Raw genomic sequence first — 14,384 nt, 5'->3', positions numbered from 1 at the left:
ACTGAATTCAGTTGCTATGGCGTCGTCCGACGCGCCACCACAGTGGCTTACTCTTTAACGGTTTTGCGCCAAATTCTCCAGCCTTTCTCATAATTTTTCATATTAATTTATTATTATCATTATATTTAAATTGTTTAAAACATCTACAGCTTTTTGTAACATAATTTAGAAAATTATCAACCATTAAAATATAATCAGGATAACAATATTTTCCAATCAAATTTCTATACGTCAAAAAACGAAATAATCTACTACTAATAATTTCTTAAGACCCGAAACTTTTTAAAAAATTCGCAATTCTATCCATTGATAATTGATTTTGATATAAATAAATGAAAATTTTCATACCAAATCAAATACTATAATATATTATTTGAGTTAGCCTGAAAGTGTTATCTTGTTTATTTAAAATACATATAAGCTTAAAATAAAAAGTAAATATTTACCATAGGCACAACTAGAATAAAATTTTTGAGAGTGCTAATTGTATTTTCATTGTATCCTATAAAATACTTACATAATAACATACATAAAATTAGTTGCTTTATAGTTCCAAGTCAGGTACTTATATTTAATAGTATAAAAAATGTGAAGTTATAATTTTGGTAAAATCTGTATAAATAATACATAGAATCTATATATAATTTTTTAAATTCAAATTAAAGATGGCTGTTACCAAAGTAATATTATTTTAATTAATCAATGGTATTTAAAAATATAAAAAATATTTATTTCAATAAATTAATTGAAAAAATATTATTTTTCGAAGAACTTTGAATAAGTATAATATTGCTTATACAATATTTAAGTACTAAATATGTTACAGTACTTAAACTTTAAAAACAATTTATAAAAAGTAAGCTAGCGAACTAATTATTTAGCATATCATGAGTAATATGCACAGTAAGATATTATAATAATAATAAATGCGATAAATTTTATCAAACTAACAGAATTTTATTAAAAATTACTACCCTTTCGAGAGATAGTAAATTAATTAATTCGTTTAACAATATCACGAAAATAAAAACTTTTTTCTCTTTGTTATATCGCATGATATTGTTTCAAAAACATTTAAGCGCGCGATAGTTTTTCACAATAATATTCGAAGCAAAACCCATTATTTCTTAACGTGAGACAATGCATATAATATCAATAAAGCTTCAGAATAGTCAACCATACTCAAGTTAAAATTGTCCAAACGTATAACTAAGGGCGTACATGTAAACCAAATCATGTAGTGTACTTTATGTATCATATATACATGTAGATCAATTAATTATTTGTATATGCAATTTTACTTTATGAATTCGTCAAAAATGAACGCTTAACTTTTTTATAAATTATATAGATTCTATAATGTGATTACATTTATAAAATAGATATGATATTTTAAAATGTAATATGCGTTTCTTATTATACAGGTTTTGTAATTTTTTCAAAGTCCTTGACGTACAATATTAGTACACTTTTTGTTATTTGAAATCATTTTAATCTTATAATATATGTGTAACATCGATGATTTTTTACATCTTAACATATTTTTAATGTTATGTTTATAATGTAATACATGAAAATACCCATTACTTTGAAATATTGAAAAAAATAAAGCTTTTGTATTATTAATTTAACTTTCTAAGCTATTTTTAATAATGGATTTTTTTTAATGGATCTAAAAAGAAAAATCAATTGTAATCAAAATGACTTGAACGAAAATTCAACTGAAATTATAATTACATAATGTATTTTGTAGAACTTATATTAATTAACTTTTAAAATGTTTCATTTTACAGTATTTTTTTCAACCCAGAACTCTTTTCCTACCATTAAGTAATAATGCTATAACTTTTTAAATGTGGTCTTAAAAGTTGTCAGTGATCAATTATTTTTTCTGTATACTTTTTTTTTAATTAAAAAAGAAAGGTTTATTAAGATAAACATTTTCAGTTCGCAAAATAATATTATTAAAACCAATTATTATAATTAGATTTACCTATTTTTAAACTTCTAAAAAAATTAAAAGCGTAAAATAAATAAATAAAATCAATGAATATAAATAATATATAATAAAAATGTATCTATGTTTATATAAATATATATTCTACTCTTTATATTTGTTATAATACAATTTATTTGCTTCGATGTAAAGCTGAGAAGGTATTAATTTTACTATGATATGTTTTTTATTTTGTTTTTCTGTGTCTGTTACTACTTTTTTCAGCTCTCACCGAACAGATTTCTTTCAACGATACGTCAAAAAATCGCATATTGTATCTAGTCAAAGACATTAGCCTCAAAAATTGAAAAAAATTCTCTCATTTCTCGTAATGGGGGATATCTTCAAAAAAATTAGAAATATAAAAATCGCTAATTTTTGAAAATTTTCAATTTTCTCAGTTTATTAATCATGATGTATTTTCTTTTTATGTAAATTTTTGATTGACTAAATTATATATTAATTAAATTGGGTGAAATATTATTCAAAAATAACAAGTTTCAAATTTCATGATTGTATTTCTTTATTGTAACTTCATATGTTTTGTTTATGTAAGATCACAGATTGATTATTTTATGTGAAAGGGAGAGAGCGAGTAAAATATTGTAAAGTTATACCAGGCGAGAGTGTAACTACACAACATAGACTGATAGTAATGTATGTGTGGTGTACGGGAAAGAAAATATACAAAAATAGAAGGAAAACGGGGGAAATATTTGAAGATCCGGTCGTGGAAATTGAAAGGGGAAAATGAAAAAGAGTTTGTAAAGACTGTAAAAGAATGTCGAGGGAGACATAAATGATGTGCGGAATAGATTTGCTAGTTGTGTTAAGTATACTGCAAAGGAGATTGTTGGTTAAAGTAGGAGTAGAATGCCAGGAAACAAGGAAACCTGGTGGTGAGATGAGGATGTTCAAAAAATCATAGAAAGTAAAAAAAGCAATTCAAAGTATGGCAGACGAGCAAAAGGAGAGAAGATTGGATAGAGTATAAATGCATGTGCAAAGAAGCCAAGTGTGCAGTAAGTAAAGCACAGTTTAAGAGGTATTAGAGGATATCTCGTGGAATGAGAGACTGGTATATTTAATTAGTGAGAAAAAGGTATGGGAGACTGTGGCATCAATGAAAAAGAATAAAGCAGATAAAGTGACAATAGAAATATAGAAAATATAAGACGGTATTGGCATAAGGTGGTTGAAGGAACATTTAAATAAAATCTTATTAGAAGGGAAAATTCCAGATTAATGAAGGATTAGTATTGTGGTGCCGATATTTAAAGGTAATGGTGACATACAGGAGTGTGGAAATTATAGAGACATAAAGCTTATGAGTCATAGTATGAAAATTTGGAAAAAGGTAAAAGATAAGAGAATAAGAAATGAGACATCGGTATCTAAAAACCAGAATTAAGTGCGGTGGTTGTAGTGGAGATAAGGGTCTGGAATCATATGCGATAAATGAATTCCAATGAGGCTGAAAGGTAAATTCTACAATACTGTAGTGAGGCCAGCTATGATGTATGGTTCAGAGTGTTGGGCGGTTGATAAGAAAGTAGAGCAGAGAATAAGTGTATCAGAGATGAGAATGCTTAGATGGATGAGTGGAGTGGCTAGAGAAGATAGGATAAGGAACGAGCATATAAGAGGAAGTATAAGTATAGCGTCAATCGTGGATAAGATGAGAGAAAATAGACTTAATAGAAAAAGATGGAAGGATGCTATTGATTGCGATATGAGGACAGCTGTTGTGAGCGTAGATGATGTGGGAGATCGTGTCAAGTAGAAGTTTAGGATAAGGGTGGTCGACTCCAAGTAGTTGGGATTAAGGCAAGGAAGAAGAAGAAGAATTTTTTTTTTTAATCGGACCTATTCCCTTTATATATATATACATTCAAATATTACACTTATCAATCATAAAACTTATAATCAGAATATAAATAAGGAAATAGGAGATCATGTAGCTTTTGGAATAATCTTTCAATTTTTTTAAATTAAACACTATTGTTTTTTATGATAGTGATTTTAATCACTGTCAGATATCACCTATACTGGACCCAACTGCCACATCTCCACTGTGCTGTGTTTTTTCTTATTGAAACTTATTCATTTTCATCGGGAAAACACTTCAAAGTGTCGCGACATGTCATTTTAATTCAATTTATTTATTCGAGTCAACTATTCTATCTAGCGTAGGATAGATGTACTTGATAGAAACCTTCAAGGGAGTCCACTCAACAACTTTTTAAAGTTTAATGGCTATCGGATGAATGCATAAAGAACAAAATACTGACATACATTCGTTTTTATCATCTAGATATAAATATATGATTAAACTAGGTAAATTTATTCATTAATATATATTTAAAACAAGAACATAAATGTTTATTATGTTTTTTTTTTTATAATTTTATCTAGAATATTAATTGTATCTTACATTTATATACACGTATGTATAATTTAAAATTTTCAAGTTGAGGTTACTTGTTAGACTCTCGTGGCTGCCGATTATTCATAAGAATTTTAGGATCCATCCCAACTAAATATATGTTTATTAATATTTAAATAAAAATAATAGATAATTTATTCTAATAACTTTTTGTTTGTTTAATTTTTTTTTTATAAATTTCTGAGATTTTCTATATGAAATAAAGTCAACTCAAATTGGTATATCTAATAGAAACAATATTATTTTTATTTTAAAGAATAATAAAAAAATTAACACATTTTGTTGTTTTTTATAAAACAAAGGAACATATAAATCATTCAAAGCTAAATAAAATTTAAGGTTTTTTTTATATATTATATGATTAAAAAAAAAAAGACGTTCCTACGACTAATCTTCAATTTTATGGATGTATTAATTTTTTCAAATACGTATCAAAGAGTTTTACTACGGTAATTTTTATCAGATATCAATCAATACTAATCTAAAAATAGTTAAAACTCCACTTTGCTTGGTCTTTACTAAACTTTACTTTTTATTTTTTAATTTACAAAATTTATATATTGTATATTAATTTTTATATTGTAAATCAGTTAAAAAATAAAAACTCATAAAATATGAATTCGTTTAGCGGTGATGGTGGTAACATTATTCCCAAAATACGTTTTCATGATTTTATAATAATTTTGCGGCTATTTGAGTTAAATATTTTTTATATTTTTAATTTAAAATTAATATTTTAAATATATTTTTTAATTGCGAATATTTTTTTTGTTTTTAAATGGTACGCCGAATATCAAGATGATTGCAAAAATGTTATGCCTAAAAAGAATCAGGATTATGTTTGAAGCATATTCATTAAAGCATTTAAATCGGACCGAACGGTCTCAAAAGCTAGTGTTCGTTACACTACTAAAATTTATAACAATAAATATATATTTTTTCATTGTTCAATAGTAGAAGTCACGTATTAAGACTTTGAAATTTTTGTTATGAAATAATCTCATTTTTACAAAATAATGCATATATAACTTGTAATTCAATTACATATATTTGAACAATGATTTTAAAATGACTGACAATGTCAATTATTTTAACAAATTGAACATCCATTCAAGTTTAATAGTGTTTTGACCAACGTCTCCCTAGGCGACTCATAACAATAGATCCTAAGAAGAACACCTTTTTAGCGAAAGTAATGTACTACAAAATACGGTATGTACAAAGCTAAAAACACTATGAAGTCGATAATTCTAAGCATTCTCTTTTCAACGATAATAAATAACTGCATACCACAAAATTTGCAAACTATAAATATACGTAAGTAAAAAACTCATTGAAGTTAATTAAATATAACCATTAAATTTTCAATATTATCAGTATTAAACAAGGCTATGGTATCAGCCATTCTTATAGCTTCCTAATCAATTTATCAAATAAATAAAATAAAAAATCAATCAAATTATGTATATTTAATTACTATTTTAGTTTTTATCAATGACCGCAATAACTTAGTTGCTGAAGATACATTAGGAGTAGCTTTAAATTATATCAGAAGAAATCCAAGAGTAGGTTTGATGATAGATGGCTTGTATTCGGTAAAAATTGGAGGTGACGACGCTTCGGCTATATTGGAAGCACGTATGTAACTAGTGATGCAAACTATAGTAATAATATTTTTCGACATTATTCGCCTTAACTCTTTTTATTCTATTTTACATTATTGTAAAATATTGTAAATACACCTATGAAATTGGACACTTCCAAATTTATCTATTTAGCTTCAGTTAATTCCACCAAACATGGTTGGAGATATAGTATACTTCGAATGAAAAATTAACTAATTATTCAATTTTATGCTTTTGAGTTTACAAACAGTTCAAAATTGTATATAGAACTAACCAAATTTATGCTTAACAGCCAAATTGAGTCCATTTTACGGTAATTATATTGAACAACAAAAATGTGTTTTAGGAGAACTTTTGAAATTTTTGTTATTATGCGAATGTCAACCAAGCAAAAGATTATTTTACGTCAAATAATTTTTAAGTTTTTTAATATTCTTAAAGAATTGACTTAATTCGAGATTTAGAATTTAATTTTTTTAATTTAAATCTAATTGAAAATGTCCAAAAGTCTTGTTACTGTTTTACCACCATATTTTAATTATAAAAATAATGTACGAATAATAATTGAAAAGCCCATGCAACTAATTAATTTGACAAATTTTTTAATCAAATTTCTTTAAAAATAATTGATAGAATAATCTTTTGTTAAATGTATAGTTTGTGTGAATTATAATGCATCCATTCGAAATAATAAGCCTCCGCATTTGGTAATTGACACAACAATTAATGGTGTAGCTTCAGAAGCTGTCAAGTCATTTACAGCTGCGCTAGCACTACCTACTGTTAGTGCATCGTATGGACAAGATGGAGATATTAGGTTTGTAATTGTAATATCAGAGTAAAATATCAATTGTTAATATTGAATTTATATCGTATAATTTGAAGACAGTGGCGTAATTTAGATGGTGAACAACAGAAGTATTTAATTCAAATAAACCCGCCGTCTGATATCATACCTGAAATAATAAGAAGTATAATAGTATCACAAAATATAACAAATGCTGGAATTATGTTTGATGATACATTCGGTAAATACAACAAAATTATTAAATTTTTTGATCACAGTTAAAAATTAAGATTTGCAGTTTAACAATATAAATTAATAATAAAGGAAAATTCAACATGAGTTCTATATATACTAGAAGCATGTGAAGCTGACAGAAAATTGACTTTTTTCATTGAAATTACCATACTTATTTCATTTTTAAGTCAAGAGAATAAAAAGTTTCGACTTGTTTGAATTTATTTACTTAAGCTTAGAAATATATTGGTTTCGAAATGTTTTTATTTTATACATACCATCGTCACATCCAAACTAATTTTACCCAGCGATACATTGCTGGATAAATTGAATAATGAAATGCCTTTTATTTTAGTAAACTGTTATATTTGAAAATCTAACTATTAAATGATTTTAGATGAAATACGGGTTCTACGGGTTTTGAAGCTTAAACGGAAAAAAAAGTTATAACTGTATTAATGAATATATACTGTGAACAACAATAATTGTATCACAGATTATAATTAACAAATTTTTGAATTTTACTAAATTCAGAAACATTTTCAATTAGGAACGATTCAGTACTTTATTAATCACATTAAAATGATTTCATTAAATTTTTATCATTATTTAGCTATTTTCTATTTTTTTATTTGGATTCCTAATCTTTATAAACGGTTGAAAATTAATAAATCTTAACTTTAAATATTAAATGTAATTATTAAAAATAATTACCATTCACAAAACAGTACAATTAATAGTTAAAATATTGTTTTTAGTAATGGATCATAAGTATAAGTCACTTTTACAAAATATTCCAACTAGGCATATAATTGCAGCTATTGATGATATTGCTAGTATCAAACTTCACTTGACTAGATTCCGAGATGTAGACATAGTGAATTTTTTCGTATTAGGAAAATTATCTACTATCAAAACTGTGTTAGATCATGCTAATTCAAACAAATTATTCGGACGAAAATATGCTTGGCATGTTATTACACAGGTAAAAAGAATGACAAGAAAATTTTCTTCATTAGTTAATACTGACAATAATAGGTGTGTTACAATTAATACAGTTAGCTATGGTATTTATATTTAAATGATTCAAGGGAAGTCATACACTTAAAAATATAAGATTTTTAATTTTAAAGCATATTTTAATCATTTCTTATAGAAAGAATAACAACAAAACAATTTGTTATAATAATAACAGTAATAATATGATTTCATAGATAATTTTTTAAATTAATTATAAAAAAAAACACTAAAGAATTTCATAACCATGATGATATTCAGGTTAACAATATTAATTTGATTTATACTCATAAATTATAAACATGTTCATTATTCCAAGTATAAATATAAATTATATAATCATCTTGGAGAAAAATTTTAATATTGTTCATTTCAATTTAAGTTAAAATATAATAATATATAAATATAAAATAATTAGAACTATTACTATAGTCAATTGTTAAATTAAAATAATTTATTAGTGTTATAATAAAAACTTTAATAATTATTCATTTTTTATATTGCATTATTTACTTTAGATTGATATTAAATATTCCTTGATTAAAATTGAAATAAATTCTGTTTTGGTTAAACAAATTCCAATATCATTATTTTAAGAAAATTCATGATTCATTTTATAGGATAAAGGTTCTCTCAAGTGTGGTTGTTCGAATGCTACTATTTTGTATGTAAAACCAGAGCCGGATGTCGGAAGTCGTGAAAGACTGTCCAATTTAAGAACGACATACGGTTTAACAGCAAACCCGGAACTAGCAGCAGCTTTTTATTTTGATTTTTATTATCGATCACTCTTATCAATAAGGTAGAAAACATTTCACTAAATATTATTAAATAAAAATATTATCATTTAAAGCATTTGAAAAATTTTATGTATTTACAAATAAGCATTGTTTTCACTTTTTTAATGAATATTGTAAAAACTAAAAATGTCTGTCAATATATTAAAAACTCTGCCATTATTTTTAACGTGTCCCAATTTGGAATGTACTGTTTTGTAATACATATAATTTAAATCTTTTCTGATTTTTTTAACTTTTACAAGAAGTTCATCATCGTATTCTATGTTAGTTGATATCAAAATAATTAACAAATAGGTACTCTATAAATAAAATTATATTTCGTGATAAAATCAAATGTTTGTATGTAATTTGTGGCATACAACGCTATCTAGTGAAATAATTGCGCAATATTTTACTCAACCAATTGTTAGAATAGTATATTTGCTATGATTAATTTATAATTTTGTTGTAAATATTTCATTTTTTTTAATAATGAAAATTGTTTCCACTTTTTCGTTAACTAAATTATGATTATCTAAAATAACATTTTTGCAATAAATGGATTATTTTGCTCAATATTTAAATACATATATATTATTTAATTTTAATGGTCGTACTTTAATATCATAAATATTAAATGATACGTAGGTCGTTGATGAACAGTGGAGAATGGCCATCAAATATATCTTATATTACTTGTGATGAGTACAATGAGGAAAATCCACTTCCGAAACGTAACATAGATTTAAGAAAATATCTCAAAGAAGTAATTTTTAGCGTAGTTTTAAATATTAAGAAACAGTTAACGATTATTTTACAAGCTTTCAGAACCTACATTCTATGCCCCGTTTATTATCGATTCCAATGGGCATAGCTATGAAGAGTTCACTATGCGTCTTGAAAAAGTAACTGTACTTAACAGTCAATCAGTTAGCGCAGAAAATGTAGGATCATGGAAAGCTAGTTTAAATTCGCCAATCCTTGTTAAAGATGCCGCAAATATGTCTCAATTTTCAGCTGTAACTGTTTATAGAATAGTCACAGTTTTGGTAAAATAAAATTAGTATTTTGAATAAATTCTCATAAAAACAACTTCATTTTTTTAATTTAGCAAAATCCATTTATGATGCAAGTTGATGATGAAGATGGCCCAGGACATAAATTTAAAGGCTATTGCATTGATTTAATTGAAGAAATTAAAAAACAAATCGGTTTTGAGTACGAGATTTATATTGCACCAGATAACAGTTTTGGTATTTCTTTGCAATAATTATTATAATAATTAGCTAGCTATTATTGTAGCTAAATATATTATGTTTAAAATATTAAAATAAAATAATAAGCTAATTATTAAAATTAGTTAACATTCCATTAAGTGGCGTACTCAGAATATTTCAATAGGGGCTAATACCATAAAAATATTTTAATGACCTTTTTTATAAATGACTTTTTACGTGAAATGATGGTTAAACACAGCCAATAGAGAGGCTTAGCCCTTTTATTCTTCCCTGAATACGCCACTTATTATATTTATCATATTTAGGACATATGGATGACAATGGACAGTGGAATGGAATGATTAAAGAACTAATTGAAAAAGTATGTAAATTATTCATCAAATATGATTAATATACTAAATCAAATATTCTATCAATGTTAAACGAGCTACAGCCAAAAACTTATACTAAATAACATGCAATTGCAAATATTATATATACTATTGTTGATTTTCAAAATCATATTCTAAAAGTATGAATATTAAAATCGTAAAAGATATACCAATTGTATTGCTTTTAGAGAGCTGATATAGCTTTAGGGTCAATGTCAGTAATGGCAGAGAGAGAAAATGTTGTCGATTTTACAGTACCCTATTATGATTTAGTTGGAATAACCATATTGATGAAAAAACCTAAAACACCGACATCACTATTTAAGTTTCTTACAGTACTAGAAAACGACGTATGGATATGTATTCTAGGGGCTTACTTTTTCACTAGGTAATAATTAAATTAAAATAACAAATTATAACATTTATTGTTAAAATTGATTTTTTTATTTATCATTTTTAACTCAAATTTGCATAACGACATGCATTTGTATGAAAAATATATGCTTTGCAGCATACTAATGTGGATTTTTGATCGTTGGAGTCCATACAGTTATCAAAATAATAGAGAAAAATACAAAGATGACGAAGAAAAGCGTGAGTTCAACTTAAAAGAATGTTTATGGTTTTGTATGACATCTCTTACTCCACAGGTAATTTTTGAACTATCCAATCAAATAATTTGCTATTGTTTAACTATCCTAAATTCAAAAAAAAAATAAATACATTTTTATTCAATTTTTCACTAATATTTATTATTTCTTAGGGTGGTGGGGAAGCACCTAAAAATTTATCTGGCCGATTAGTCGCAGCCACATGGTGGCTATTTGGCTTCATTATTATTGCATCTTACACTGCTAATCTTGCAGCTTTTTTGACAGTTTCAAGATTGGATACTCCTGTTGAATCGTTGGATGATCTATCAAAACAGTACAAAATTCAATATGCTCCTTTAAATGGTTCTTCTGCTATGACTTATTTTCAAAGAATGGCTGATATCGAAACACGATTTTATGAGTTATGTATCGTATACAAAAAAATGTATTTGTATATAATATCAACTTGTCAGTAAAACCAAAAAACAAGAAATCTGTAAAAACAATTTGTTTTTATTGGAGAAGCAATAATTGATTATGAAAATAAATTGTTAATTATAGTTAACAAATTATTCATAAAGATTTTATTGTATAAAATACCATTAGTACCTTAAATATTAAAATAGTTATTACTCTGTATGATAAATAATGATTTAGAATTATTTTTTCAGAATATGGAAGGACATGAGTTTAAATGATAGTTTAAGTGAAGTAGAAAGAGCTAAATTAGCAGTATGGGATTATCCAGTGAGTGATAAATATACAAAAATGTGGCAAGCTATAAAAGAAGCGAAACTACCCAATACTTTGGAAGAAGCTATTGAAAGAGTTAGAAGTTCAAAATCCTCTAGTGAAGGTTTTGCTTATCTCGGTACTAAATTTTTTTGATATACAAATTTTAGTGTTCAAATGTAAAATGCATAATTTTATTAGGCGATGCTACCGACATAAGGTACCAAGTAATGATTAACTGTGATTTACAAATGGTGGGAGACGAATTCTCAAGAAAACCATATGCAATCGCTGTACAACAGGGATCGCCATTAAAAGATCAGTTTAATAACGCAATTTTATTACTTTTAAATAAAAGAAAATTGGAAAAATTAAAAGAAACATGGTGGAATATGAATCCGGAGAAAAAACAATGTGAAAAACAAGATAATCAATCAGACGGAATTAGTATTCATAATATAGGTCATTCATTATTTTAATTAAGTTTTTTTATTGAATATCTTATATGTAATTTAATTATAAATAGTGTATAAAATTCAATTATAATATTAAAATTTTTCAAAAAATTATTACCATACTTTTTTGGCTATAATAAAATTAGAAATTATATTTTCTTATCAATACAACTATGAGAGCGTATTATTTTCATATAAATAATCTATTTTACGATAATATTTACTATTGTCGATCTAGTTTTAAATAACATACATGATCAGGTTTTCTTTAATTTTAACTTTTTAATTAAATAAAATTGATTTTAATGATAAAAATATAATTCAACTTAAGGATAATTTTTTCATCAATTTGACTCGTGGACGTTAAAATAGTTTATAATACTATTGGCTCATTTTCAATTTAAATGATAAACTTGGAGTAGTATTGTTTATAATTTAAAATAAATTCGATTATGCAGAAAAAAACAAACAATTCTAATAATTTTTGATCCAATAATAATTTCATTAATTTTTTAAAAATAATTTTCGCATTCTTATACGATTATTGGATTTAAAGTTATCAGAGTTATTTGTTAGATTTAGTTTACTCTATATAACCGGAGAAGTTAGTTAAATAGTTTTTTCTTTATACGAGTTAAAAGAAAAGTACCAAACTTAATTATGGAAACGATTCTCATTACTTATTAACCACATATTAGCTAAATCTACTTAAGTTTTTCTTTTTTAATTTTAGGTGGAGTGTTCATTGTTATATTTGTTGGAATTGGATTAGCTTGTCTCATGTTAGCTTTTGAATACTGGTGGTATAAGTACAAAAATAATCCTAAGGTTTCTAATACAATGAACACTAAACACATGGTTATAAACCGTAATGAAATGGCATATCCAGTTATACCAAACTTCAACGATATGTCTGGAATTAGATCAAGAGGTTTCATGCAAGAATTTAGGTGAAATCCATCAATTTATTCTTAAAAGGTTCGATAATTAGTTTTGTTATTTTCATGTAGACGATCAATCGGTCAGACAACTGCAAACCAAGATAAATAATATTTTTAGAGAAGTGGTTTTCATTGTTGAAATCAGTTATACTTAGAAAATTTTACATATTTATGTTATAAAGAGTAATCGATTTTTAATTGTAATGTGTGTCAGAGGCATTATTAAGATTAAAATACTAGTATTTTTTTTCTGCTTGCAAATAACCATAAAATGTTTGTACACTAAAGACGATAGAGAAGTCATCGATGTTTTTAACATCGACTGATATTTTTTAATATTTAAAAGAATTAATTGTTTAGCTGTTTTCAATTAAAAATTATAGTTAAAAGAATTGAAAGGTGCTCGGATTTTTTTTTAGATTCTAGATGTTTAAAAACCACGTAAAATCAGAAAATTAAAACTTTATTTTATCATTTATTGTTCACAAAATTACGTTAAACAAAGAATATTACACATGACTAATGCAAAAATAGAACAAAACCTTTTATTTGCCTATAAAGCTAGTATTTTATATTTTTATTCGCATACCTATAATTGTTTATTAAAGAAAAATTTGTAGCAAATAAAATACGTGTGACGAATTTTTTATTCGCAAGCAGGATATCTTAACGGGGGGGTTGGATGTGTAAACTAAAAAATAATTAAAAGATTAACTCTTAATTCTGAATTAAATATTAACTATAAATATAAATGAATAGGGATAAGTTTCCATACTTTATTTTTATAATATAATATTTACAAATAATAGCTTTATATGAAATGTCGTTGTTCAAAAATTAAGTTGATTAAATGGTTTGTAAAAATATTAGATGCTCTATTAAGATGTTTATATGTACATTTAATGTAACATAATAATGTTTCAAAATATATTCATATAATATAATATAAATTCATCAAGAAAAATTCTCAATAATAGATTTATGTATTTTAAAATGTAGCACTAAACAGTACATGTATAAAATATAGATATAATCATCAATAAAAGTTAATAAATAAAATAACATGCTTGTAAAAAACCGAATAGTAAGCTAATTGTTACTGATAATAGTATATTATTATGGCTATACAGGGTGGCCCACCACTCACTGACAACTTAAATAACTTTTGAT

At 25.3% G+C, this 14,384-nt stretch overlaps 1 protein-coding gene across 1 annotated transcript; it reads left to right on the top strand.

Annotated features, from left to right (window-relative positions):
• Positions 1 to 2,505: 2,505 nt before the first annotated feature.
• Positions 2,506 to 14,384, top strand: LOC126908591 (ionotropic receptor 25a). Its single transcript, XM_050690802.1, has 18 exons — positions 2,506 to 4,333; positions 5,241 to 5,759; positions 5,928 to 6,080; positions 6,725 to 6,884; positions 6,953 to 7,095; positions 7,847 to 8,073; positions 8,726 to 8,907; positions 9,533 to 9,650; positions 9,706 to 9,933; positions 9,996 to 10,137; positions 10,428 to 10,483; positions 10,682 to 10,881; positions 11,005 to 11,143; positions 11,257 to 11,507; positions 11,758 to 11,957; positions 12,020 to 12,280; positions 13,007 to 13,223; positions 13,284 to 14,384. The coding sequence occupies exons 2-18, from the start codon at positions 5,657 to 5,659 to the stop codon at positions 13,321 to 13,323; spliced, it is 2,820 nt and encodes a 939-aa protein (XP_050546759.1). The 5' UTR covers positions 2,506 to 4,333; positions 5,241 to 5,656; the 3' UTR covers positions 13,324 to 14,384.

The sequence above is a fragment of the Daktulosphaira vitifoliae genome, unplaced genomic scaffold (assembly GCF_025091365.1).
Source record: "Daktulosphaira vitifoliae isolate Bord-2020 unplaced genomic scaffold, ASM2509136v1 Scaffold_5, whole genome shotgun sequence".
NCBI classification, from domain to species: Eukaryota; Metazoa; Arthropoda; class Insecta; order Hemiptera; family Phylloxeridae; genus Daktulosphaira; species Daktulosphaira vitifoliae.
Note: the sequence above shows the minus strand (reverse complement) of the source record. Positions and strands in the feature narration are given on the sequence as shown.